At 40.7% G+C, this 27,956-nt stretch overlaps 1 protein-coding gene across 1 annotated transcript; it reads right to left on the bottom strand.

The window, feature by feature from the left end:
- Nucleotides 1-3,389: 3,389 nt before the first annotated feature.
- LOC120516298 lies at nucleotides 3,390-22,887 on the bottom strand. Its single transcript, XM_039737914.1, has 7 exons — nucleotides 22,869-22,887; nucleotides 15,016-15,363; nucleotides 14,738-14,797; nucleotides 14,457-14,564; nucleotides 12,150-12,202; nucleotides 8,199-8,237; nucleotides 3,390-4,210 (listed from the first exon to the last, which is right to left on the bottom strand). The coding sequence occupies exons 1-7, from the start codon at nucleotides 22,885-22,887 to the stop codon at nucleotides 4,136-4,138; spliced, it is 702 nt and encodes a 233-aa protein (XP_039593848.1). The 3' UTR covers nucleotides 3,390-4,135.
- Between the last annotated feature and the right edge of the window lie 5,069 nt (nucleotides 22,888-27,956).

Here is a 27,956-nt window from a genome sequence, read left to right as displayed (position 1 = left end):
TGCATGCAAACCACCACAGAGCTTAGAGTGAGAAAAATAAAAAAAAATCATGCAAGAAGAGAGCTCACTTCAGGAGACGAGACGCATGCTACATGAATATGAGCTTATAAACAATCCAGATTCAAAAAAATCGGCTTACAGACAAATAAGAGGAAGGAACCAAAGAGCTTCATTGTCACCGCCAGCGTCATCACCTTTTACCTTAAGGTGTTCTCGTCAAATTAATTATTTCGTGCCATGCAAAGTTTACATCCCTGATTCTGTGGAAAGATGGTAGCTCAGTGGTCATTGTTATAGTCGTATTGTCTAATATACAGAGCTCACCTAAGATCTTGCTCGGATGTCTCACCAGCATAGCGTCACCAATCTCCGGAGATAAATCAACAAATGAGCCTGATGGACTGGATGGCCTTCTCTCGTTTTTTCAAACTTCTTATGCTCAAACAAGAAGTGAGCTTCAGTTGGTGGGTCATTCTTGTGTTTAGTAAAATACAATACAATACAGTTTATTTTTGTATGGCCCAAAATCCCACAGGAAGTGTCGCAATGGGCTTTAACAGGCCCTGCCTCTTGACACTGTCCCAATATCTTCTCTAGACATTTCACAACTCGGTTGACCCTTCGCCGACACAACTGCAGGTCATCCTCAATGGGCTACCAGGGAATAAAGTTCTGTCTTCTTTTCACGTAGCCAGTGAAGCCAATGGAGGTCTCTGGGAGCCGCTCTGTGGATTTTCTGCTCAAATTGGGCTTTTGTGAGTTGTGGTCCCTTGGGCTACTTTTTAAGGAATAATGCAGTGTTTTGGTTTGGTTTTCAAACTCCCTCCTTCATCTTATTAGGATTTTTTTTTTGATCCATCGGGCACCCCATTCCATGCCCTTCACATCTTGATACATATTTTATTATTCAGTTTTTTAATGGTATGTAGCTAATCCATTGCTCTTGACGTCACCAAATCTTTGTCTACATCAAGTATTGGGCTGGTTTTTGTGCCACTACATGATATTTAAACTGTCATTTGCCTATAATTTTTTTTAAGGGCCTAGTGAGAAGTCAAGCAAAATGACCCTTTTCATTGGCTAACTAAAAAGATGATAATATGCAAACTTTTGAGGCAACTCAGGTGAGATGTCACGACATTCATAATGGCTAACACGGTACAACACCCTAATACTCAACGGCCTAGCAAATTCATCTGGGAGCTCAAGTGACAGATCAGGGTGACTGCAGGGCGTCTTTCCTCCACACGGGGCTCATCCTACTTGAGCTCTGTTATGTTGTCTCATAGCATCAGGATACCCCATAATGGTCTTGTGTCTTATTCCAATTCGATCCATTAATTCTACTAAGTTTTAAATGGGTAGGTGGATGGACTGAATTTTTAAATGGAACCCCATCCATCCATCCATTTTCCAACCCGTTGAATCCAACACAGGGTCACGGGATCTGCTGGAGCCAATCCCAGCCAACACAGGGCGCAAGGCAGGAACCAATCCCGGGCAGGGCTCCAACCCACCGCAGGACGGAACCCCAAGACATAATTTTTCAGTGTTACATGAGTCACAACCAGCTGGGGGCCAGACCCAACCGGGACACCTTGAAGGACCGGAAGGTGGCATATATACGTCCTCCGGGCCACGAGGGGCAACCGACCGTCCTGGATCGGAGGAGAACCACAGGAGAAGAGCAAGGAGGCTCAAGCCCACTGGGGCCCCTGGCCACCGCCAGCAGGTGCCCCGAGTCTCAGAGAGCTTGGGAAATATCTACTTCCGCCACACCCGGAAAGATGGATGATGATCCCTCCAGGGATGCCCAGAGTACTTCCGAGTGCTCTCCTGACACATCCACCACATCAGGAAGTGTCGTCAGAAGGAGCACCTGGAGTACATCCGGGTGGGAATAAAAGGGGCCACCTCCCTACAGTTGGGAGTGGGAGCAGGACGAAGCTCCCATGGAGAGAGGAAAGGCGGCCCATGGACATTTGAAGAGAGACCCGGAGTAAAGGTGGTTAGTGTTGGGAAGCACTGTGTACTGTGTGCAGAAATAAATGTGTGTGCTTTGGATAAAGATGTGGTCTCAGTCTGGTGGTGTCCAGGCATGTCTCACACATGTCACAGAGGACAATGGTGTGAATTGGCTGACGTTAAGAGTGGTGTCCAGCAGGGGTCAGTGCTGCGGCAGCTGCTTTTTTAATATATAGAAAGGATTTAGATAAGAATATATTAGAAATGAGGACATTAGAGGGTCAACTCAAGTTGGATGGTTGGGAGACAAAGTCAGAGAGGCGAGATTGTGTTGGTTTGGACATGTGCAGAGGAAAGATGCTGGGTATATTGGGAGAAGGATGCTAAGGATAGAGCTGACAGGGAAGAGAAAAAGAGGAAGGTCTAAGCGAAATTTTTATGGATGTGCTGAGAGAGGACATGCAGGTGATGGGGGTGACAGAACAAGATGAAGAGGACAGGAAGAGATGATCCACTGTGGCAACCCCTTACAGGAGCAGCCAAAAGAAGAAGAAGAAGATAAGTAAAAAGCTGGTTAAGTTTGCAGATGATACCAATATAGGTGAATTAGCAGATAATCAAGAAACTGTTGAATCATCACAGAGGGATTTGGACAGCATACAGGCTTGGGCAGATGAAACTGAATGTCAGTAAATGTAAATTATTAAGTGTAGGAAGTAAAAATGTGAGGTTTGAATACACAATGGGCAGTTGGAAAATCGAGAATACACCTTATGAGAAGGATTTAGGAGTCGTAGTGGACTCTAAGCTATCAACTTCCTGACAGTGTTCAGCACCCATTAAGAAGGCTAATAGAATGTCAGGTTATATAGCGCCTTGAAGTGTGGAGTACAAGTCACAGGAGGTTATGATGAAATTATGATGAATATCATGAAGAAGAAAGAACACACTGGTGAGCTCAGTAATCACAAAGGGACTGGTAGACCAGGGAAGACCTCCACTGCTCATGACTGAAGAATCCTCTCTACGCCTGTCCGACAGACCAGAAACAATTGTCCGGAGTCAGATTAAAGTATTTAAGTGATATGAATAGGAATATAAGTAAGAAGCTGGCTACTCTCCCGTCAGACCTGAACACGATCAGATAATGTGCCAGTGCTTGATGTTGACCTACCTTTCGCTTGACCAGAATTACAATGTTTTTCTTTTTTATTGCATTTTAAAGCTTGTCCTGTTTCACTACTACATCTGGTACTTAATAAAATATCGTGTCTACTTTTCTCATGTGCTTATGATACTTTTCTAATACATAGAAATGACCAATTAAAAAAAAAAACAATTTTCCATAGTTGGTGTAATTCATTTTTTTATTTAATTTTTTGATAGTTTCATTCTGTTTGAAACTTATATTTGTGTCAAATCTGTGAGCGACTCTCCTAAAATGTTAGAGCGATCAGAAACAAAGAGGGAACAAAACAAAATGGCATCTCAAATAAACATCCAATAAAGCGAATCTTCTAAACGAGGGCTCCAATAAGGAAAATGACTAAAGTATTAATTTCCCTGAATATAAAAATCACAGAAATGACACACAGATGCCATAAAGAAAGAACAATAAACTTCATTCACAACATCTAAACAGACAGCAACTGGGCCCAAGATTTAAACGCACGCTGCTGCCCACAAGTACCCTGGGGAATGACAACTCAGTCCTGACTACGAATCTGTGGCTGTGACATCCCACCCTGGTAATAAGGCAATCCGTTAGCGCCCACCCAGCTCCTGCCGTATAACCTTTTCAGAATTTCCGCCTGTCATTGTTGGTATGTGCCCAGTGTGCTTAACAAGTTTATTTTGAAAGGATTTGAAATGTGACTCACAACTTATGAGGGTATTGATAAGGGGGATGAGACGAGGGAGAGGAGTCAGGGGGAGAAGTATGAGAATTGTCAGCAACCCAAAAATCAGCAAAACCAAGAAACTGCTGACTGACTTTCACCGCACCAAAGAGCCGATATGTCAGGTCACCATTCAGGGAGTGCAGGTGGAGGTGGTCCGCTCCTATAAGTTTATTTTGAAAGAATATGAAACTGTAAAAATCAAAATGCATTTCAGTTTTGCGTAAACAGCCTTCTTCCCCTTTTATTGGTTCTTCTTCATCTCCTCTCCTTCATTCTTCATTTCCTGCTTGCTCTTTGGAGCGGCCACACACTTCATATAAGGCCTGATCCTTGTGGGACAGCGACTGCAGAAAAAAATAAAATAAAATAAGTCTGAATTAGCATAAACTGACATAACCTGGGGTGTTCAGAATAATAGTATAATGATTTACTTAATGAAATATACTGTATGTACAACATAACAACCAAGAAGAGTTCCACTAAACATGTGAAATATTAAAATGTGTGCTTCAAAGTAAATGTTTAAAGTCTAAATATTTTTCTGATATGTTTCTGGTTCACTGGAGCACCATGAGGACCACGAGGAACAGGCCTGTCTGCTTTACTCTTCACTCTGCACACCTCAGACTGGAAACAGAACAGCAGGTCAGGTCACTTGGAGGAATTCTCAGATGATTCTTCACTTACTGATAAGGGGGATGAGACAAAGGAGAGGAGTCGGGGGAGAACTTTGAGAACTGTCTTCATCTTAACATCAGCAAAACAAAAGAACTGACTATTGACATTCACCACACCAAATATCTTCTGTGTCCAGTCACTATTCAAGGAGTGGATGTGGAGGTGGTCCACTCCTACAAGTACTTGGGGGTCCACATTAATGACAGGGTGGATTGGTCTTAGAACACAGAGGAACAAGAGAAGAAAGGACAGAGCAGGCTCTTCTTTCTTTGGATCTTCGTAGGGAAGTGATATCCTTCACATTGTGGAGACTGGCCCAGGCACAGACAGGCGGACATGTTCATGTCACCCACAAACACGTTTATTTACCATATTTACAGTCACAAATGTGCACCACAAAACCCCCAAAGTCCTGGCCACAATGCCTTACTTCCTTCTTCAGGCCACCTCATTGCCTCCTCCTGTAGGCTCAGTCCACATCTTGAAGGGAGGCGGCCCTTTTGTTATACCTGGATGTGCTCCAGGTGGGTTCCGCAATCACCAGCCAACACGCCCTGTGAGTGCCGGCTGACCACTTGGGTGTCCCTGCTCTTCTTCCCCAGCACTTCCTGGTGTGTGTGGAAGTGCTGAGGTCCAGGGTAAGGCATGGGGGCACTGGTGGTGACCACGGGCCCCTAAAGGGTGCAGCTTCAAAGCTCTGTACCCACCAAAGGAACCAGTGCGGTCGCCCCAGATGGTCAGCGCCAATTCAACCCCAGCCACCTCTGACAACATCTTCTATAATTCTGTGATGACCAGTGTAGTGTGTGAGGCTGGTAACATCACTTCAAGAGAAGAGCACCAAATCAACAGGCCAATTAAAATAACAGACTCAGTTATTGGACACACTGTGGACCACAAAATGGTAGGAGAAATGGAGATAATGAAGACAAGACTGAGTGCCATTATGAACAATGCTGCACATCCTCTCTGTGACACACAAACACTGAGGACTTTCAGGCAACAAATGACTAAGCAGAAGTGCGTCAAGAGACATGACTGGGGGTCCTTCATACCAACAGCAATACTACTGTATAGCACCGCACTGGGACTGGGACTGGGATAGCCAAGTCTGAAGTTTTTATTCATTTGTTTTTATATTATTTAATTTTCTTACTTTTTAGTTATTCTGGTGTGTGTTCAGACCATAGTGTGTGTGTGTATATATATAACAATCGTTTAATTTGTACATCCGCATCCCCATATGATCCCCATATGACCAGAGCTGTGAAGAGCTGTGATAGTGCCTGCCCAAGGGTTGGCGAGCAAAGTGAGCAGGGGGCAGAGCCCCCTAGTAATAATAATACTACTACTACTACTACTACTTCTACTACTACTAATAATAATAATGCATTTTATTCATGTACTGCATATATATATACATACAGTATGTACAGTATTTATTTATTTAAAGAGCTTCTGTAAAAAGCCAAATTTCCCCCTGGAGGCAAGAAAGTTCTATCTAAAAATAATGCCCATGGGGTTTTGGATATGTTGTGTTATCTATCTTTCAGATAGCACCCATTGATCTATCTATCTATCTATCTATCTATCTATCTATCTATCTATCTATCTATCTATCTATCTATCTATCTATCTATCTATCTATCTATCTATCTATCTATATATCTATCTATCTATCTATCTATCTATCTATCTATCTATCTATCTATCTATCTATCTATCTATCTATCTATTTATCTATCTGTTTTAAACCAAACACAGTCTAAGCTGCAGCTTCACTCCCCCTGTGTCACATAAAGAAGTGGCTCCTGATAAGAGGGCAGTCCCGGTGAGACCCTATAAAGGCGTATTTCTGCAGGTAAGCAGGAGCCCCAGTAACGTCTCTTGACAGTTCTGTTGGCTGAAAGTCCTAGTGTTGCCCTATCAGAGAGAGGATGTGCAGCGTTGTTCATAATGGGGCTCAGTTTTGTTTTCATTATCTCCTCCTCTCATACCTCCAGGGGGGGTCCAGAGTGTGCACCAAAAGTGAGTCTGCCCATTTAATTAGCTTGTTATCTTCGGTGGGCCTCACTCAAAGTGATGTTACCAGCCCAGCACACCACACCGGCCATCACAGAGTTGTAGAAGATGTGAAGGAAGTCACTTACCACATTAAAGTACAGTCCGATCTACCCTTTTGTTCTCTTCTGTGTTACAAGACCACCTACTACCATTGTACCCCAGACACCCTTGAACACAACAGCAGCTGATTTCCTCAACTTAGACCCGGACTTCTGATTTTCAGCATCTGGAGAACATACTAGCTGGAGCCCCTCGGCTAACTCCTGCGTTCATCTCTGTCAGTTTTTATTGTGGGTCTCTCAACAGCACTTGACTCTGTCTTTGCTCAGAGGCTCTTTAATACAAGAGTTAAATTAACATTAATACAGTAATCCCTCCTCGATCGCGGGGGTTGCGTTCCAGAATCCCCCGCGATAGATGAAAATCCGCATGAAGTAGAAACCATATGTTTGTGTAGTTATTTTTATATATTTTAAGCCCTTATAAACTCTCCCACACTGTTAACATTATTAGAGCCCTCTAGACATGAAATAACACCCTTTAGTCAAAAGTTTAAACTGTGCTGCATGACAAGACAGAGATGACAGTTCTTTCTCACAATTAAAAGAATGCAAAAATATCTTCTTCTCTTCAGGAGCAGAGAACTTCAGAGAGAGAGAGAGAGAGAGAGAGAGAGCGCTCGCAAAGAAAAGCAAACAATCAAAAAATCAATACGTGTGCTTTTAAGTTTGCCTCGGCATTTTTTAGAGGAGCGTCAGTATCTTCTAAGCAAACAGCCCCTCTGCTCACATCTCCTCTGTCAGGCGCAGAGAATGTCAGAGAGAGAGAGAGAGAGCGGGTGAGATTAAAGCAAACGATCAAAAAATCAATAAGTGTGCTTTTGGACGCACCTCGATAAAGCGGCATTTCTTAGAGGAGCGTCCGTATCTACTAGGCAAACAGCTTCTGTGCAAACAGCACCTCTGCTCACAGCCCCTCCGTCAGGCGCAGAGAATGTCAGAGAGGGTGAGATAAAGGCAGAGACAAGCAAACTATCAAGCATATCTTATAGCATTGAGGAGTTTTAGTTAATATGTAATACATGCTCTGATTGGGTAGCTTCTAAGCCATCCGCCAATAGCGTCCCTTGTATGAAATCAACTGGGCAAACAAACTGAGGAAGCATGGACCATAAATTAAAAGACCCATTGTCCGCAGAAAGCGGCGAACCAGCAAAAAATCTGTGATGTATATTTAGATATGCTTACATTTAAAATCCGCGATAGAGTGAAGCCGCGAAAGTCGAAGCGCGATATAGCGAGGGATTACTGTATTGTGGTCATTTTGTCACCTTTGTGTTTCTGAGGTGGCACTGCACTGCACTCTAAGTGGAGTTCTCAGTATTGAACCGGCCCATCAGCAGAGCTAACAACCTCTGCTGGACACCCCGACCTGGACAGTGAAGTAGGAACATGGGGCATCTCATTTCCCTCAACAACGACTTAAGTTTTGATCCACCCGTACTGAGGCATCTAATAAATGAGAAAGAAACGTAAAGCCTGTTGGGCCCAAGCCTCTGACCCACGTCTTGACATGACCGTCCATATTTACCTGATATTCTCCTTCCAGATCTTCTTTGGTAGGTGGAATCTGAAACAAAACATGAGAATATCCTCTTTTAAAATAATTTACCATACCAAAGCAGTAGGAAAGAAACATTCGTCGACGTGTCCATTTTGTCACCTGATCACTTTATTTCCTGGTTGTGGGGACAAATATCAGAAAGTCAAAGGAGCACCCACACCACATTCCCGCGCCCCTCTTCACTCGACTTTCACTGTCTCGTGACAATCGATTGTGAGAGCTTCTGTTTTTTTTAAGCAAATTAAATTATTTTACCAGGATAGATTTACCTGATTTATATAAAATAATTTCTCAACTGAGGCCCTCCACCTGTGTCCTTGACCCAATACCAACACGATATTTCAAAGAAGTATTGGCCGTGCTAATTGATAATGTTCTTGACATAGTAAACTCATCATTAGATACGGGGGTCTTCCCAGACTGTCTTAAGACTGCTGTAGTTAAACCCCTACTTAAGAAAAATAATCTAAACTCCTCTCGCTTTTGAAAATTTTAGACCTAATTCTAACCTGCCTTTCTTAAGTAAAATTCTAGAGAAGGCAGTCATTATGCAGTTAAATGACCACCTCAATAAACCTGCTATTCTTGATAAAGTTTCAGTCGGTTTCAGAACAAATCACAGCACAGAAACTACACTCGTTAAAGTAGTAAATGACTTGCGGGTAAATGCAGAGAGAGGCCGTTTATCTGTTCTCATCCTCTTAGATCTGAGTGCTGCATTTGACACCATTGATCACAACATTCTTAGAAATCACCTTAGTCAGTGGGTGGGCCTCTCTGGCAGTGTCTTAAATTGGTTTGAATCCTACCTGGCAGGTAGAAAATTCTTTGTTAGTTGTGGTAATTATACTTCAAAGACCTGATAGCCATATATGGTGTTCCACAAGGCTCTATCCTGGGTCCACTGATCTTTTCGATTTACATGCTTCTGTTAGATCAGATTATCTCGGGGCACAACTTGAGCTACCACAGCTATGCTGATGACACACAGCTGTACTTATCAATAGCGCCTGATGACCCCGACTCTCCCGATTCCCTGATACAATGTGTTACTTGTGTTTCTAAGTGGATGAGTAGTAATTTACTCAAGCTAAATAAAGAGAAAACAGAAATTTTAGTGATTGGCAATAAGGGATATAATGAAGATATTAGAAATAAACTTGATGCATTAGAATTAAAAGACGGAGGTAAAGAATTTAGGGGTAACTATTGACCTGAATTTTAAATCACATATTAATCAGATTACTAGGACAGCATTTTTTCACTTATGAAATATAAGAAAAGTTAGAACTCTTATAACACTGAAAGATGCTAAGAAATGAGTTCACGGTTTTGTTTTCATTTGGCGAGACTACTGTAATGCACTCCTCTCAGGACCACCCAACAAAAACATAAATCGATTACAAGTGTAGAATGCAGCTGCTAGAATCCTAACTAGGAAAAGAAAATCCGAGCAGATCACCCCAGTCTTGATGCCACTACATTGGTTGCCTGTGTCATTCAGAATTGACTTTAAAATACTGCTAATGGTTTACAAAGCCTTAAATAATCTGCTCCATCTTATATATCTGAACGTCTTTCACCTTACACTCCAAATCATAACCTTAGATCTTCAAATGAGTGTCTGTTTAGAATTCCAAGAGCTAAACTTAAATAAGTGGTGAGGCGGCCTTCTGCTGTTCTGCACCTAAAATCTGGAATAGCTGACCGGTAGAAATTCACCAGGCTAATACAGTGGAGCACATTAATAAACTGCTAAAAACTCAATTACTGTAATATGGCTTTCTCATAGCTTCATCTTAATTTAATACTGATATTCTGTAAATGCATTTAATTATCATTATCATTCCTGGTGGCTCTGTAATCCATATTAACCCCTACTTTCTCTTCTGTTCTTTGTCCGTTTTTCTCTGGTATTGATCTGCGCCACCACCACCTAATCAAAGCACCCTGACGTCCCTCCATTAGTGTATTAAAGGCCAGCAGTCCATATGATCGTTATCATCGTCCAATTCGGCCACGTGAAGCATGAAAACCACGAGGATTGAATAAGATCATTTATGTTCGGCAGAGTGCCCGATGGGGGCCGGGTGGTCTCGTGGCCTCAGAATCCCTGTAGGTTTTTTTTTTTTTCTCCAGCCTTCTGGAGTTTTTTTTTTTTGTTTTCTCTGTCCTCCTGGCATTCAGATCTTACTTTTATGATATGTTAATTAGTATTGCCTAACCTTATTTTTATATTTTTCTTTTTTCATCTTGTGAAGCACTTTGAGCTCCATCATTTGTATAGAAACATGCTGTAGAAATAAATGGTGATGTTGTTGTTGTTCAAGGGACCCAAAACTTTGATTAATTGTTGATGAACCCCGGCATTCGAATGTCTCTCTCTATCGCAATAATTTGCCTCCACTTCAAGCACTGTGAGGACCTAACTTTCCACGTGACTGTATCTCACTAGTAAGGCCTCATCTGTGTGAGGTTTTGGTCTTCATATTACAAAAAAGACAAAGCAGCACTTGAGGTTGTTCAGGGAGGAGCGGCTAAGCATATAGAGGGCAAGAACGACGTACGATGAGGAACATAAGAGGTGGCCTGACTGAAGAGTTTAAAATTATGGGAGAATTTAGTGGATAATGACAGTTAGTGTTAGGGGAAGATGTTACACAAATGCATAGAAGTTCTTCATCACACAGAGAAGCACAGACATATGGAACAAGTGACCACGTGGTGTGGTGGACAGCAGGACTTTTGGGAGTTTCAAATCGCGACTTGATGTTATTTTGGAGACATCAGACAGGTAGGATAGGAGAGATTACTGAGATGATTGGCCTGTCCTCGTTAAAACTGTTTAAAGTTTAACAGCATCTGCTACAAGCGTTTAGTACAATTGCTGATATTATAGCAGTGATATGATTCCTGCTTCTCTCTGCCTGGCATTTTATTTTTTTTTTATGGTTTTTATGCCAGTTGTGTGTTTTTGGTCATTGAATACTCATAATGTTATGTTGGTTTCACTTTCAGCTTTTGCTACACACTGTTGACAGCCAGGAGATCTGCGTTGAATCCATCTAACGTAAGACAGCATACAGTATGCATAAAACATGGAGGTGTTTGTAGTTTGCCATTCCATTTTTGACCTTCTCTGCAAATTAATATTTTATGGAGACTAAAGGCTAAGAATTCTCCAGTAGACTTTTGACCTCAAATCCTTTTTTTTTATGTATTAGGAGTATTGTTCATTGATAGCTTTACCACGTATTTGTAATTGGCTAGAATTCAGTGTTTTCAAGAAAAGGCATATTTCCTGGAAAATTCTGTTACAGGTTATTGTTGATGGCGATCTGCAGGACTTCAATGTTTACCTGTGACCTGCTTGGAATAGTCAGACTGCTTTGATTTAGTAACTCATCTACACACGATGTGGTGATACAGAACTGCCTGCTTACTTGGGTAATGAGTGAGTTCTGGAGACATTGATTTCAAATCAGGTACTTCTTGATAGCTGACCACAATACTATTGTTGAATCAAAGTAAATGTGTTTACACTGTTGTTCTGCAGAGGAAATTGGCTGGCACCATTGTTTAACTGATTGTCATGTTAATCTATACAAAGATTGAAGTATTTAGATATCGCTGGGTAAATGAAAATAAAGCAGAACAGAGAAGTCTGGATTGAGACTCGTGACTGTTGCCTGCTTCTTTCATGCTCTTTCATCATATTGCTGTGGCTGCACCCTGTAGCAACAGTGGCTTCTACTTGGCCCAGGTTAACCTAGGCCGGAGGCTGGTATATATTGAGCCCCTGAGTGTCCCAGACTACATCATCAGTATCTTCCCATGCAATGTTTATCTCCTTTTTATAATTATTCAATAAATTCTGAGCCCACAAATGAGATCCTCTCTTTGCATGATTCACATTACCTCTAATTCCAAGCAATGCCTCCTCGTATTCTTGACGCTTTCCTGCTGTCTCACTGAAAAATCAAGAAGAAGAAGAGGATGCATTAACCCACTTTTCAAAATGTTGGAGAATCAGAGAAAGCAGGGAGACGTGCTGACAGCTTATGTCTTGATTACAAGCTACGCGTGTGCTTAACCCCTCCGTCAATAGCTGTCACTAGATGACCGGAACACGTGGGAGCCCAATGGTACTGGCAGCAGCAGGCAATGTCATTGAAAAATAACACAATAAGGCAGTAACTGGATTGGTGGAAATAAGCTTCTGAGGCAGTTTGTACATAATGGTGCACCCTTTAAGTTCCCAAAAAATTAAATTAAAATGTATTTCTTTGTCTGTAATCGTAAAAAACATGATGGTCATTTCTGGGACATTGAATAGAGCTGCTACAACACCACTGTAAAGAGCCAATCCAAAGTCAGCATGTTGGAGTGAGCGTGTGTCCGTAAAGGGGACGACAGCTTTGGTCAGTAAGTAAGTGGATAGACATTTGGGAAATTATGTGAGCAGGGACTTGAGCAGGGGAAAGGCGCTATATAAATAAAATGTATTATCATTATTATTATTATTTATTAATACATTTAATTTATTTATTGACTATTGATTTATTTATTATTTCTTAATACATTTTATTTATTTATTAACAATAGTAATAATAATGTGAAAGGCACTTTAAAAATTATTATTATTATATATTATAATATTATAATAATTATAATAATAATGGGCAGCACGGTGGCGCAGTGGTAGCGCTGCTGCCTCACAGTTAGAAGACCTGGGTTCGCTTCCTGGGTCCTCCCTGCGAGGAGTTTGTTCTCCCCGCGTCTGCGTGGGTTTCCTCCCACAATCCAAAGACATGCAGGTTAGGAGCATTGGCGATCCGAAATTGTCCCAAGTGTTTGCTTGGTGTGTGTGTGTGTGCGCGCCTTGCGGTGGGCTGGTTCCCTGCCAGGGTTTTTATTCCTGCCTTGCACCCGGTGTTGGCTGGGATTGGCTCCAGCAGACCCCCATAACTTTGTAGTTAGGATATAGTGGGTTGGATAATGAATGGATAATAATAATTTATAAAATAACTTTCACTTTTATTATTACTGTTAATAAATAAATAAATAAAATTTATTAATAACAATCAGTAAGTCTGTCATCATTCAACCCGCTCTATCCTAACACAGCATCACGGGTGTCTGCTTGAGCCAATCCCAGACAACACAGGACGCAAGGCAGGACCAAATCCCTGGTCAGGGCGCTAGCCCACCACAGGTCTTAATAATAATAATTTGTTAATGCATTTTATTTATTAATTAATTAATTAATTAATTAATAATATTATTTTTACTGGGTAGTCTTTTTGCAAGTTTTTGGTATTTCCAGCAGCTTTGTGTAACATGTGGTGGGCAAAAATTAGATTTAAAGATGTCAGCCCACTCATCGTGAACAGTTTATGCCTATAATGCTGTTATTGACGGCCCAGTGAGAATCCTCAAGAGGCGGGTGGACAAACAAAAACCCACCAATTCTGATTCTGCAAGAATGGGCAGCTGCCATCAGTCAGGATTTGGCCCAGAAGTTGATTGACAGCCTGCCAGGATGAACGGAAAAAGAAAGAAGGACCAACACTGCAAATGTGGACTCTGGGCATCAACTTCATGTCATTGTCAAAAAAAGCCTTTGAAATTTCTGAACTGCTTGTCATTCTACTTCAGTCTACCAGAGAAACATCTGAGAAAAGATCTGAAAACACTGAAAAAGCAAACTTGAAGACCAACACTCGTGTCATTCTCAACACTTTTAGCCGCAACAGTAGATCAGGTGACCGTGTCAATTTGCCCTTTTTATTGGCTCCCCTGTGGCCATTCAGTTGAATATGAAATGTCAGCTCATGCTGCTATTGGCCCATTCTTGGCTAAAGGAAGAATATAATTACTTGACTCGTGATGTACATTTGTGATGCCTGCACTAATATCATTGACACATCAATAAAAGGTTGGCCAAAAGTCCCATAGGCCAAAACGCCGCCAGCTAAACAACGTGGATGCCAACATAATCAGCACTTACTTGGTTCACAGACACATGGAAGAAAATTCTCAAGTAGTGTGTGAGAGAGTAGGACATTAGAGGTCTTCAGAACTGGACTTGATGTTATTTTACACAAACCAGATGGATAGGGTGGACAAGCTTGTTAGGGTGAGCGGCCTGTTCTCGTCACAGTCTATCAAATGTTCTGATGTTCTCATACGGATAATTAATGAAATGTATTATTGAGCACACACCTTTAGACTTCAGCCTGCACACCACATACGTCAAAGCAGACGTCATCACGACCAGCAGGAACCCCAAGATGGTGGACGCCCAAATTAAAATTCCACTGCTACAGTAAACTACAGAAGAACAAAAAAAGAAATTAGAAAAGGAAGACCTTTAATTAGGGTGGCGCTCAGTCCTGTATGGAAGGGTAAATCACACAAGTGGGCATGAAATATGAGGGAGTTATTGTCCTCTTATTTTAATTATTTTATTCTGTAATTCGAGACATTTACAATTCGCCACTTACCTTGGTGGTTTACATTAACTTTCATCGTACCTTGGTGGTTTACATTAACTTTCATCGTACCTTGAAGAGAAAAAAAAGAACATCAGAGTCCACAATAAAGTCTTTAACTGGTTTATTATTTTATATCATTGTAATAAGATGATAAATACTGAAAATGGACAAGGAAAGTCTGTAAGAGTGACCTCTCGACTTCATTGAGGTTTTACATAACGGAAGTGGAGCCGCTTGGTTCACTATGGAGAAAGTGAGAAGAACATAAAATATCAAAACAGACTCACCGTCCACTCGCAGCTCGATCCCGTCGCCGAAGCGACACACGTCCTTTTCCAGCTTGGAGCAGTAATAAGTGGCGGCGTCTTCTCGGGTGACATTTCGGATGACTAAGGTGTGATTTTTTTCCACTGTAAAGTGCTCTCCGGCCCTCAGGTAAGAATAGCTGAACGTATCGTCAGGGCTGAAGGATTGCAGTATGGGCTCAAGGCGCCGGCCGGGGAGCTGCCTGTACCAGAACATCGATGAGTCGTCACTACTGCTGTTAGTGGAGTACAAGCAGTTCAGGGACACCGTGTCACCCAGAGGAGATGTCACCACAGAGCTCCAGGCGTGAAGACAAAGGCTCAGGAGACCTGGAAGAATACAACGTGAATTCTTCTTGACATTTTTACTGATTTATGAAAATTGCTTGCAGGTTTAAAGAATGGCAAACAAGAACTGGAAGACATCTGTCTTTTCTGTTGTTTGTGGTTTGCCTTTTATCTGCTTACTAGCAGAATACCAAGGCCAAGCGGAGAAGTAGTGTTTTAAAGAAGGTACGAAAAAGAAAAGGAAAAATTTAAAAACAACGTAACTTGATTGTTAATGTAATTGTTTTGTCATTGATATGAGTGTTGTTCTCATATCTATCTATCTATCTATCTATATATATATATATGTTGTTTTCATATCTATCTATATATATATCTCTATCTATCTATCTATCTCTATATATATATATACCGCGGCAGCGAGAAGTAGTGTGTTAAAGAAGGAAAGAGAAAGAAAAGGAAACATTTTGAAAATAACGTAACATGATTGTCAATGTAATTGTTTTGTCACTGTTATGAGTGTCGCTGTGATATATATATATATATATATAGCAAAATACCCGCTGCTTCTGAGCGATGTCATGTGTTAAAGAAGTTATGAAAAGAAAAGGAAACATTTTAAAAATAATGTAACATGATTGTCAAAGTAATTGTTTTGTGTATTTGGCGGCAGCGTCACAAAGTTTTTTCGTCTAGCTACATCAGAAAATGTACCACAACGTCTGACATGCCTCCTTTTTAGTGTTTTCTCACAGCTTGGATTGCTGCTGTCATATACACACACACACACACACACACAAACACACACACACATACATATATATATATATATACATACCTATCTAGGTGTATAGCTTTGGTCACTGAGTGCAAGGGAAAAATAATAAAATATAGTCTATAAGTTATTAAACAGTAAAACATTAACGTTTTAAGAAGTACAGGTACATTGAGCACTACTGGAGTGGTTTCGGTAAACTACATTTTAAAGACTGTGTAACACAACAGGTAAGTAACTAACAGCAGCTAAAATGTATATGGATCATCTCTCGGTAGTAGATCCCTTTTGAAAGGCGCTACACGACGGCTGTGGTATAGAAATTACATTTTCTATGTGAACGCTCAAATTTGTGCCTCTGGTAATGTGCCTTACCGGCATTTAAAGAAAATTAGTTTTGTGTCCTCTGCAGTGTTAAGAGAGAAAGGCTTTGGTTTGGGATAAAAGGAAAAAGGTGTAAAGAAAGGAAAGTTGCCTTTTTCTTTTATATAGTATAGAGAGATGTGTTCGCTGACGTTATGATCGCTTTTGGGACAGTCGTGGGTCTTGTGTAGACTGGTGAGACGTCCCGCCATTAATCGGCTGTGATGGCACTGTCAGTCCTCCACTCGTGCGTGTTTCATAATCCGAGGTGAGGACCTCATAATCGTATCGTGCAAAAGAAAGTGTGAATCGCCTTAATATTATTTTGCCGTGGTGTAGAAAAGGGGTCCCGTGTTTGCACTTGTCTGGGCTATAGCGCAGGGGAGGATGAAAAAAATTAAAAGTGCTCACTTTGACTTAAGGCAGAAGCGCAGTCAGCGCCTCAAAGGCCGGCACAGCTATGCGCGCGCTGGCTGCTCGACTTTTGCTGGGCAGGAGACCCAGTTTTGCAGACACGCTCATGATATCAAAAGTCTCAGCCTTTGGAGGTCATTCATATATTATATATATAGCAAAATACCCGCTCGCAGCGGAGAAGTAGTGTGTTAAAGAAGTAATGAAAAGAAAAGGAAACATTTTAATAATAACGTAACATGATTGACATTGTCATGAGTGTTGCTGTCATATATATGCCTGCCTAAATAAGTCACCCTCGCTTTGCTCTTACTTTATTTACCGCTCATTTAATCATGGCTATTGGCGGAAAAATTATAAAATGGAAGGAGGATGGCTTTACCAAAACAATTATTGATGGCGAATCGATTATTCATAAAGCTTGAATTGGTGATGTTTTTCTGTGTTAACCTCATATTTTTCATACTTCTTCTCAAACTAAGGTGGTGCGAGGGTAAAATGAATCGGGATGCGCTGATCAATGTAATCGTGTACCAGGAAATCATGCATTGACAAAAGCTCCCTTTGCTTGTAATGCAAAGTGTGATTAAATGCATTATTTTTAACGTTATGGAGCACATGCATCGAAGCTTCTCAGCTGTGCTTGTGCTAAGAAAAGGAAAGATTTTAAAAATAACGTAACACGATTGTCAATGTGACCTTTTGTAAGTAGTGCCTGGAGGATTCAGTGTGGAGAAACTCTAGAGACAGCGTGTGTATTAACTTGTGGATTTTTCTGTGAGTATTTGGTGGCAGTCTGACAAGTTGCTTCGAAGACGGCATTAGCGCTGAGCTCAGCTCAGACCGAAATTAGATGAATGGGAGGGAGATGATGACGTGACTCCCCACCCGCCTTTAACTGTCAATCCCCACAAACACAGTCTCGGAATTTGCATAAGCACACCCCTTCACCTACAATTTTAACTTAGTTACAAAGTGATCAAAACTCGTTTATATCCTCGTCCTCTCATTAAACTTGTATCCCGCATTACCTGTGGGCATGTGAAACGCCAGCGTAGCCTGTCTATGAACTTAATTTAAAGTTTAGGTTTACACCTTGCTTTCTTTCCGAGGCAGCAACACTCATGAATATGGTAGTATATGTCACTCGCCGCTTCTTATTGTTTTCGCTGCCTTCTCAATTATATAATGCATGTTTTCTTAAGCGCTTTTGGAGGTCTTCCTGGTTTTCTACGCACTGCTGACAGTCAGTTCACGTGATTACGTGGGAGGCGTGATGATGTCACACGAAACTCCGCCCCCACGTCATTCCAGCTCAACTCCATTACAGTTAATGGAGAAAAATACCTTCCAGTTATGACCATTAGGCGTAGAATTTCGAAATGAAACCTGCCCAACTTTTGTAAGTAAGCTGTAAGGAATGAGCCTGCCAAATTTCAGCCTTCTACCTACACGGGAAGTTGGAGAATTAGTGATGAGTGAGTGAGTGAGTGAGTGAGTGAGTGAGTGAGTGAGTGAGGGCTTTGCCTTTTATTAGTATAGATAAGACTTTCATATTTCTGAGAGACACATTTACAAGGTTCATTTTCATGTGTGTGTGTTTATTTAACATCATGTGTTTGGGAAAAAATGTATTCTTAAGTGCACACCATTGCCAATTTTAGATTTTCAGAGTCTGGTTATTGAGTCACAAGGAAGTGTCTGCTGGTGGCTATGACCTGTGACCCGGGGCCTCCACAATTCACGTCATGGAGACTTGTTTATAAATTCCAGCACAGCCCCATTAGTCCTTTGTTCAGAATTATGGATTTGAAATCAGAAAGTGTTACTGTAGTGCTATAGATTCTGATTTTCTGAACAGCACTGGACCCTCTGCAGTTTGCCTATCACGTGTGGACAATGCTATCACCTGTCTGCTGAATAAGGCCTAATCCCACTTGGAGGAACAGGGCAGCAGGGCGAAGATCTCATTTTCAACACCAAACAGCCCAAACTGAGGGTTGATGCTACCACTGCGTCTTAGATAATGGACCACCCAACTGGTAGACCACAGTTTGTGAGGCTACATATTGGACATGATTAAGAGCAGTGCAGGTATGCCATAGTTATGTACTTAACAAAAAAAGGTGAAATAACTGAAAACATGTTTTATATTCTAGTTTCTTTAAAATAGCAGAGTGAAGGCAAAGGGGCCAACAAGTGCTAAACACCTCTGGGAACTCCTTCAAGACTGTTGGAAAACCATTTCAGGTCATCGAGAGAATGCCAAGAGTGTGCAAAGCAGTAATCAGAGCAAAGGGTGGCTATTTTGAAGAAACTAGAATATAAAACATGTTTTCAGTTATTTCACCCTTTTTTGTTAAGTACATAACTCCACGTGTGTTCATTCATAATTTTGATGCCTTCAGTGAGAATCTACCAATGTAAAATGGTCATGAAAATAAAGAAAACACATTGAATGAGGAGGTGTGTCCAAACTTTTGGCCTGTACTGTATATATATATCATATAGTGCCTTTCACTCTATCTATCTATCTATCTATCTATCTATCTATCTATCTATCTATCTATCTATCTATCTATCTATCTATCTATCTATCTATCTATCATTATTATATAGTGCCTTTCACTCTATCTATCTATCTATCTATCTATCTATCTATCTATCTATCTATCTATCTATCTATCTATCTATCTATCTATCATTATTGTATAGTGCCTTTCACTCTATCTATCTATCTATCTATCTATCTATCTATCTATCTATCATTATTATATAGTGCCTTTCACTCTATCTATCTATCTATCTATCTATCTATCTATCTATCTATCTATCTATCTATCATTATTGTATAGTGCCTTTCACTCTATCTATCTATCTATCTATCTATCATTATTATATAGTGCCTTTCACTCTATCTATCTATCTATCTATCTATCTATCTATCTATCTATCTATCTATCTATCTATCTATCTATCTATCTATCACATTTTGTCATCAGGGTATTCAGAGAATCCAATGACATACAGAGAGCGTCAGTGCTGCTGTTCAGCCAGGACACCTCAAGTGTTCATCATTTATGTTTCCATCCCTGGCTTACATTTAGGTTCCTTTTCTTTGACTTTTTCTTTAATATTTCTCTTTTAATTGTTCATTTCTTTAGTATTATTATAGCTGGTAATATTGTTTTGTTCAGTTATTTGACACTTTTAATTTAATTGACATACTTAATGTAGTATTGTAGTATTGTATTGTAGTATGTAGTAATGTAGTATTATTTCTTTGTTATATTTAAAGATTTGCATGTACTGTTTCTTTAATGTCTCCATGTTTCTTGTATTTTGAAGGTGGTTCCCAAGGAGATTGGACCACCTGTCCATCACCATTTCTTGAATGTACCTGCTTTGATGAGTGTCTTTAATTATTTTTTTTTTGTTTTGTGAATTACTAGAGTTTTTCAACTCTTTTTTGGATTTGTACATTAGAAAATTGCTTGCCATGGATTGTTGTTTCAGGTAACTCCTTTGGCCTCTTGTGCTCCTCAGAGTTTTTTTGGTGCTTCTGAGCATTTTTGTAAAAATAAAACTTTTTATTTATAAAGATTCTATTTTTGCCCTCTGTGTGATTAGCCAGGGTTTGTTGGTTTTCCCCCCTTTTGTGGGCATTTTGAGTCATTTTTGGGACTTATTGTGCTTAGAAACACTCTAGTTCATGACACTCATGTCTGGTATAACATCGGTGTAATGGTACATCCAGAGTCGCCCACTGCCTAAAGTTTGATTCTTTTTTGTCCTTACATTTTATTATTTAAATGTGTTTCCTAATTTGTTAATTCCATTTTGGTTTTGTCTTAACGATGTCCCAGCTTAGTTGCCCACCATGAAGTAGGCAATCTGGCCCACTAATCATCCCTTGTCCCAAACTGGCTAGCTATCTCTCTCACCCCTTTATCATTTAATGAGTCATGTGCTGTAGGAGTACTGGCACAAAAAATAAAAATGGCTGCCATCGCATCATCTAGGTGGATATGAGTTAGTAGTTGCAGCCCACTCACTATGCAAAGTGCTTTCAGTAGTGAGAAAAGCACTATATAAATAAAAAATATGTGTATATATTAATATTAAACTGTTTGTTATGGGTTGTGCCCAAGGAGGCAGGGCCACCCTAACATCACCAATCCTAAACCATATCACTGGATCTGAGAAGGCTCAGGAGTTGGAGATCATTCATTGTCTGTGGAGTTTCATTAATTCTGTTTACTGTTTTTGTGATTTTCTTGCTTCTGATTAAGGAATCTAATTTCATTTATTTGTTTAATTATTGATTTATTGTACTGGGCCTTGTTTGTTTTAGTATTTCTTTTTAGGAAACCATTTGGTCTGCTGAGCATTTTTGTAAATAAATTCTTGATAAATAAAGATTCCTGATTACCTATTTTTTTTTTTTAAAAGATGAAGGTTGTGGGTATCACTCCTCTGATGGAATTTTTGTTGTATCTCTCTATTATAATACAAAAATCCTGGGATGAGACAAGACTTTTTCAGAAAGACAAGTCCTGCGAGACAAGACTTTTTGCCAAGGGATTTAACCGCGTCTGGGGTCGGAAATAAAAGACAAAGAGTGAACGACAAAGTAAAATGTCATAAAGAATTCAAAAATGCTGGTGCGGTACACATGAAGAGCAGGTTAGAGATAATGAAAGTCTCAAATAATAGTAAAGATCGCATTAGCGCAAACAAACAGAAATTATTACTTGGTGAAATAATGGAATAGTGAAAAGAGATTGAATATATTGTTCAGATTTAAACTTTAAGTCGGAGACTTGTGCCATCAGTGAAAAGTAGTGTTTCTTCCCAATGAAGAGGCATATCTGCGAGAATTAAAAGATTTGTTGTTTGGTGAAAGTGAAATCCACGTATGAAGTGGCTGGCGCATAGCACAGGCCAGGGGGTTGGCAAGCGATGCGAACAGGGAGTGAAGCCCCCTAGTTATTTTTAAAATGTAACTTTATTTTTCAGGTTTTTGAGATGATGTCTGAGGCAGGTGAATGTAGCTCAGTTTTAGCTCATTGGGTGTGAGGCTTTTGCGAGGCAGGCTCCATATTAAAATGAATGGCTTATGCCTTTATCTTATGAATGTGTATCACACTGCCCCTTCAATTTTGTGTCCCCATCAGTGTGTGAATCACAAATGCACATTTGGCCCCGAGTTTAATAATGAGGACTGAGCTGATGAGCACTCGTGAAGACTTCTGTTGCTGTTCATTTACAACATTCAGGTTGTGATGCCACTGATGTCACACTCACTCCAGGTATGAATGACATTACTGGAAAATTGTCTTGTAACTCCTACTACAGGTGGCGCCCCCTTCTGGAAGTTAACCGATAATCTTACTGTAACTAAACCTCTTGGGTAGTCCAGTGTGGGGCTGATAGTTAAATATGAATTACATAGTAAAGGATCACATTTACAAGGAATGAACATGAAACATAAAAGAGGACAGTGCCACTCAAACAAACAAAGGACACGCACCGCGGTCACCACAAATGACAGTTTCTGAAGTAGGAGTTCTTATCATGCAGGTATTTTATTGAATATTTGAAATGCAGGAGTATAGAAAGTAATACAAAAATGCAAGTAACTTCTACTGTTAAAGACGTACATGTGGTGAACAAAGTTAAAAGTGAGCCTGACGTCTAATTTTAGAAGTGACAGTCTCTGTTCCCTCATTCAGTGATTATTATAATATTGGTACATTTTAATTACAGAGCATCTACAGTATCCCAGGACTCAAAACATTTCAAGAACAACAATTTATGTTCTTCACCCACTGAAACAAAAATTAGGAAAAGTGAGATACGAAGGTGTGGGTGATAAAGCAAACTGAATAAAAAACAATCAATCACAGTTTAATAAAATGAATCAAATCCAAGCACCAAACGTAAAAAGTAAATCAAATGAAAACGTGAGAATTGAATGAAAGAAAGGACTCACCAAAGGCCAGCAGCTTCATGATGGTGTGGTCAGGGTGGAAACACAGAAACAAGAAAATGTGCAGCAGGAAATAAAGAAGAAACATCCTGTCAATGAGCTAACACCTCAAACGAAGAGAGCAGCACCGGCTTGAGAGTTTATTTAGGGAAGACGAGTGGGTGAGGATTTCATTATCCTGTGTGCCATCGTGGAGTAAACATGAGAGGACCAGCAAGTTGATGCTGATCTGTTTATTAGGCCAAATAAAACACACCAAAGGCCAAACGAGTACCCAAAGAAAGCCGAGTTCTCACAAAGCATTAAATAATAGTGGTAAGGCTGCATATATGATGAGACGTCTTTTGTAACATTTATTGCAAATAATATAATGCAACTTTAACAGAGTCTTGTCTGGCAAACCAGTAGAAAACAACCTTTCTGATGGACAAAAAGCACAAACTATTAACAGTTCCAAAAATTAAAGACACACTGTGGCCTGCAGGGGGCGCTCGGCTCCCCAACATCAAGAGTTTAACGATGCACACTCGGTTTTTATTCCTCTGTGGGAAACTCTTTCCTTCGTTTCTCACCTGCACAACAAAATCAACAATAAACGAAACACGCAGCACTTTGTCTTCCTTTTCTCTCCTTTCTCTGTCCGTCTTTTTTCTTCCACCTCCACTCCTCCTCCAGCAAACTTCATCACCTTCCTTCCTCCCTACTGTGGCTCCTGGAGCACTGGCAGTTGGCTCCTTTTATGTAATACCCGGGAGAATTTCTGGTGTCCTGTAGACTTGGTCCGTAAGGTGGGAGTCTGATGAAGCAGGGCATTGCAGTCTCTAGAACAGCCCCCAGCGGCACCCATGGAACCCAACAGGGCTGTGCTGAACTCCAACTCCCATGAAGCCCTCTGGGAATCTGAGGCACCGCTGCAACCTGGTAATGCCCTGTGCACGCTCTCTTCCGGGGTCTTTCTTCTACAAAGGCATCCCAGCCATGTAAGGGCCTTGGCTGCCCACCACAACACCATAATAAATATAAACATATCCAAATCATATTATGGGATATCATCTACTGTTAAATTCTTCTACGTACTTCTAAAATTTTTATTTGTATACTGTATTGAGGATTTGTTCTGTTCTGTGTATCGTATTATATTGACCCCCTTCTTTTTGACACCCACTGCATGCCCAACCTACCTGGAAAGGGGTCTTTCTTTGGACTGACTTTCCCGAGGTTTCTTCCATTTTTTCCCTAGAAGGATTTTTTTTTGGGAGTTTTTCCTTGTCTTCTTAGAGAGTCAAGGCTGGGGGGCTGACAAGGGGCAGGACCTGTTAATTCCCATTGCGGCACTTCTTGTGATTTTGGGCTATACAAAAATAAATTGTATTGTATAATACAATGGGTGAAAGATTAGCCCGACAACAGACAGACATGGACTCCAGACGTCCCAAAAACATGCACTTTTAAATTGAATAACTGCACACACACAATACCGTGCACAAACCACAAGGCTCAATCCTTTGGTCTTCTCTTCAGCCGGCTCCACTCCTCTCTCGCAAGCTCCGTCTTCTCCCTCCCGACTCTGGCTCCTCGAATGGAGTGAGGCAGCCCCTTTTATCCCACCCCGGATGTGATCCAGGTGCTCTGGGATGGTCTTGAGGCAGCACTTCCTAGTTGTCTTTGGTTCAGGAAATATCCAGGCGCCCCCTGCTGGTGACCACGAACCCCCACAGGGCTGAGCTTCCCAGTTCCGTAGTTCTGATGGAATCCAGGGGGGTTACCCTCTTATGTCCAGGAGTAGGTATTGCCTTCCTTCCGGTTTCCAGGCGTCACGGTGGGGAAAGATCCCTGGCCGTCTGCCACAAATGTTTCTCTGTTGATATTACTGTCAGGCCTTCTAATTACTTTGACTCAGGTCAGGTCAGGTCAAGTTGGGGAGTTTGCACTGGTACAATGCGTTGCCACACCCACCACGCGCTAAAACAGCTCAGCACCCACCCTCTGGAAATGACCATCTGTCTGATGGAGACAGGTTTTATGTTGGCATCCCCTTGGCCTGGTCCAGCCACTCAGGTCCTCAACAATGATGATCCTGTGAACCGGATCACCCTCAGGGAATCGCACCACATGGCCGTAGTGCCTTAACCTGACGCTCCCTCACAATGTAGGTAATGTGCCTCACTCGGGACTCCATGAGCAACACAAAGTCAAACCAACGGTGCCCAAGGATTCTTTGACATCATGACATCACTGCTGAGGGACCACCCTCAGGCTACATATTTCAGTAGCTCCCTCAGAGGTTCATTGATTGTCCATCAAACATTGCATTTTGGTGTTTATTATTTTCTGAATTTCGGTGCTCCTCTTTTTTGATTATTAATTAGGGCTGATTGTTGGGCCTATTGCATTTTTGCTATTTTTGTTCTTTGTTAGTGAATTAAAAATAAATCCTTTGAACCTAGTTTTGTTAAACTTGACTTGCTTGTATGAAATGCTATTTGACTTTAATAAAATCAATACATTGAAAAAAAAAATAATCAAAAAATAAACTTTTGCATTTCTAAATTTTCTTTGATGAACTTGTTTCTCATGCCAAAGATTTTGATGGCTTCCTTTCTCTTGAGCAACACATACACCATCACCAAGTCGTAAGAGGTGTATCCCTGTGTTCTTGATGAACTCATTTTAAAATAACAGTCTCAATCTACTGGACTGCAGTGGCGTAGTTGGGGGGAGGTGGCAAGGGGGAACATTCGTCCCCGGGTGCAGCATCCAGGGGGCACCAAACTGATGTTATGAAATTTTAGAATGAAATGTTTTCCATTCTTAAATGCACTAAAAAGTAAATAAAAAACATTCGCATACTCAGTCCATCACTCCATCAGTATCTTTTTCCTGTTTTTTGTCTCTTTCTGATTTCGAAGCATGTATTACTTCTATATACCCAATAGACAATAATTGATCCCCTCCACTACTCTAACATACTTGACTCCCACCCAGAAACATTTTTGACGTTATTAAACAGGTCGATGCGACTGACTTGGCGCATTAGTGTATCCTTGTCTGTCTAAGTTGTTGCAAACGCCATTTCTGTGTGCCAAGTGATTTGTGTTTATGTGTTTGATAGAAAATTGATTGGGCTGTGGTGAAGTATTCTAGTAGATGGCTGCAAAAGTCTAGACGTTTCCCCATCATATTTTCGTATGCATAAATTGTAAGTAATGCAGTTTTTATAAATATATAATTATTTTGCTTTATAATTTGCTATATACTTTCTTTAAAATCACTTCCAAATGTGGAAAATGAATTTTTTCTTACAAAAACTAATGACGGATTTAGATTTTAAAGAGCATGAGGTGGTGTTATCATTTTCTGGGACTTATATGAAATTGTTTTCTTAAAATACTATTATTTTAAATGCATTTTTTAAAATTTTCTTTCCTTCACGAAATCTTCAGTTGTCCTCGGGCGCTGAAAACCGTAGCTACGCCTCTGCTGGACTGATTCCCTTCATAATTTTAAACACTTCAGTCAGGTCTCATCTTCATCTGCTGTAAAGGCTCAGCTCTTTTAATCTTTCCTCATAATTCAATCCCTGAAGCCCTGGAATCAGCCTAGTCGCTCTTCTCTGGACCTTTTCTAGTGCTGCTGTTATGTCCTTTTTGTAGCCCGGAGACCAAAACTGCACCCAGGACTTCAGATGAGGCCTCACCAGTGTGCCATAATGTCACTCTATATCTATAAAAGCCAAATCCCACTGACTTACTCATCACAAAATCTCCCAAACCATGAGGACTTGGGACTTGAAATTTGGAATGTAGGTCACCCTTGGCCCATAGGTGCTCGCTTAGAAACGGTTTTAAAAATTTTGTGGTCGAAGCGTGAAATTTCGTATAGTTTTTTGGCCTAATTTAATCTATTTCTTTCTAATATAAATTTCTTTAAAGTAAATTAAAAATACTTTCATATATCTGAAGAGTACAAGTTTTGTTTTGATATTTTCGAGTTTCCACAAAGCGTTTGTAATTTGCCATTTATTTATCTTTTTAAAACAATTTAGTTAGGTTAATTTAAGTGTGAAAAGGTGCTAAATGGGCGCCAGCCCGACACCATGAGGCACACATAAAATAAATAAACTTTTCATTTTCTTCACCGGTGGGCTCATCTTCCCCGTGTCCCACAAGCACAAAAGTCACACCAAATAAAACACCACCATAAAAACGCTTGTCCTTTCCTCCACTCCTCTCTGCAGCTTCGTCTCCCGCAGCTCCTTGAGTGGTGGCTGCAGGCCCGTCTTGTAGCCCACCCAGAAGTGCTTCCAGTGGTAATGAGCCTAATTAGGCTGCACTTCCGGTTGTGGCTGCAGCACAGCCCAGATGGGCTCGTTAAGTCGTTCAGCTCCCCCTTGTGGTGGCCACGGAACCCAAAAGGCCTGAGCTCCGGTGTTCCATGATTGTAGCCCTGATACCACCCGGGGGGCTGCCAACAAGTGTTCTGGGGAACGTAATGAGCCTACCATAACAGCTTCCCTGAATTCAGTGCCAAAGGGGCATGGGCTCCGGCTATCCATCACATAAGGAAAATTAAAGCAAATTGTTTTTTGTTTTTTCTGAGAATTTTGATTTTCATACTTTTTTTATTTTATTCTTTTTCATACTTTCTTCACAAGTTCTTCTATTAAGTTTATACCTCTTTAAATAAACCCGTAAAACTATGACAGAAGAAGAAAGGATTTATATTGACGAAGCAATGGTCCCTCACCGAGTGGTGCGGATAAGCGGTGACGGCGCGTGCCCGTCCTCCTCGCCGGCCTACCTTGTGCCTCTATACTTAAAACAGCTTATACAGGGTGAGGCAGGAAGGACGGACATTTTTTACAAAATCACAAAATTGTTAATTTTTTTCTGAAAAAGAAATTCATTGAAAGATTTGAGTTTATATTGAAATGGCATTTGACAATTTGTAGGGATGGAAATGCAGGTCTAAATGCAAAATACGCCTTACCGAACGATTACTGAGGCCAAGTTCATCAGAATGCTTCCGAGCAGATCGACTTGGACTGTGCAGCAGGGCTAGTCGTACGCTTTCCACATTTTCAGGGTACGT

The sequence above is a fragment of the Polypterus senegalus genome, chromosome 1 (assembly GCF_016835505.1).
Source record: "Polypterus senegalus isolate Bchr_013 chromosome 1, ASM1683550v1, whole genome shotgun sequence".
NCBI classification, from domain to species: Eukaryota; Metazoa; Chordata; class Cladistia; order Polypteriformes; family Polypteridae; genus Polypterus; species Polypterus senegalus.
The sequence above is the reverse complement of the archived record's forward strand: the minus strand, read 5'-3'. Positions and strand labels throughout refer to the sequence as shown.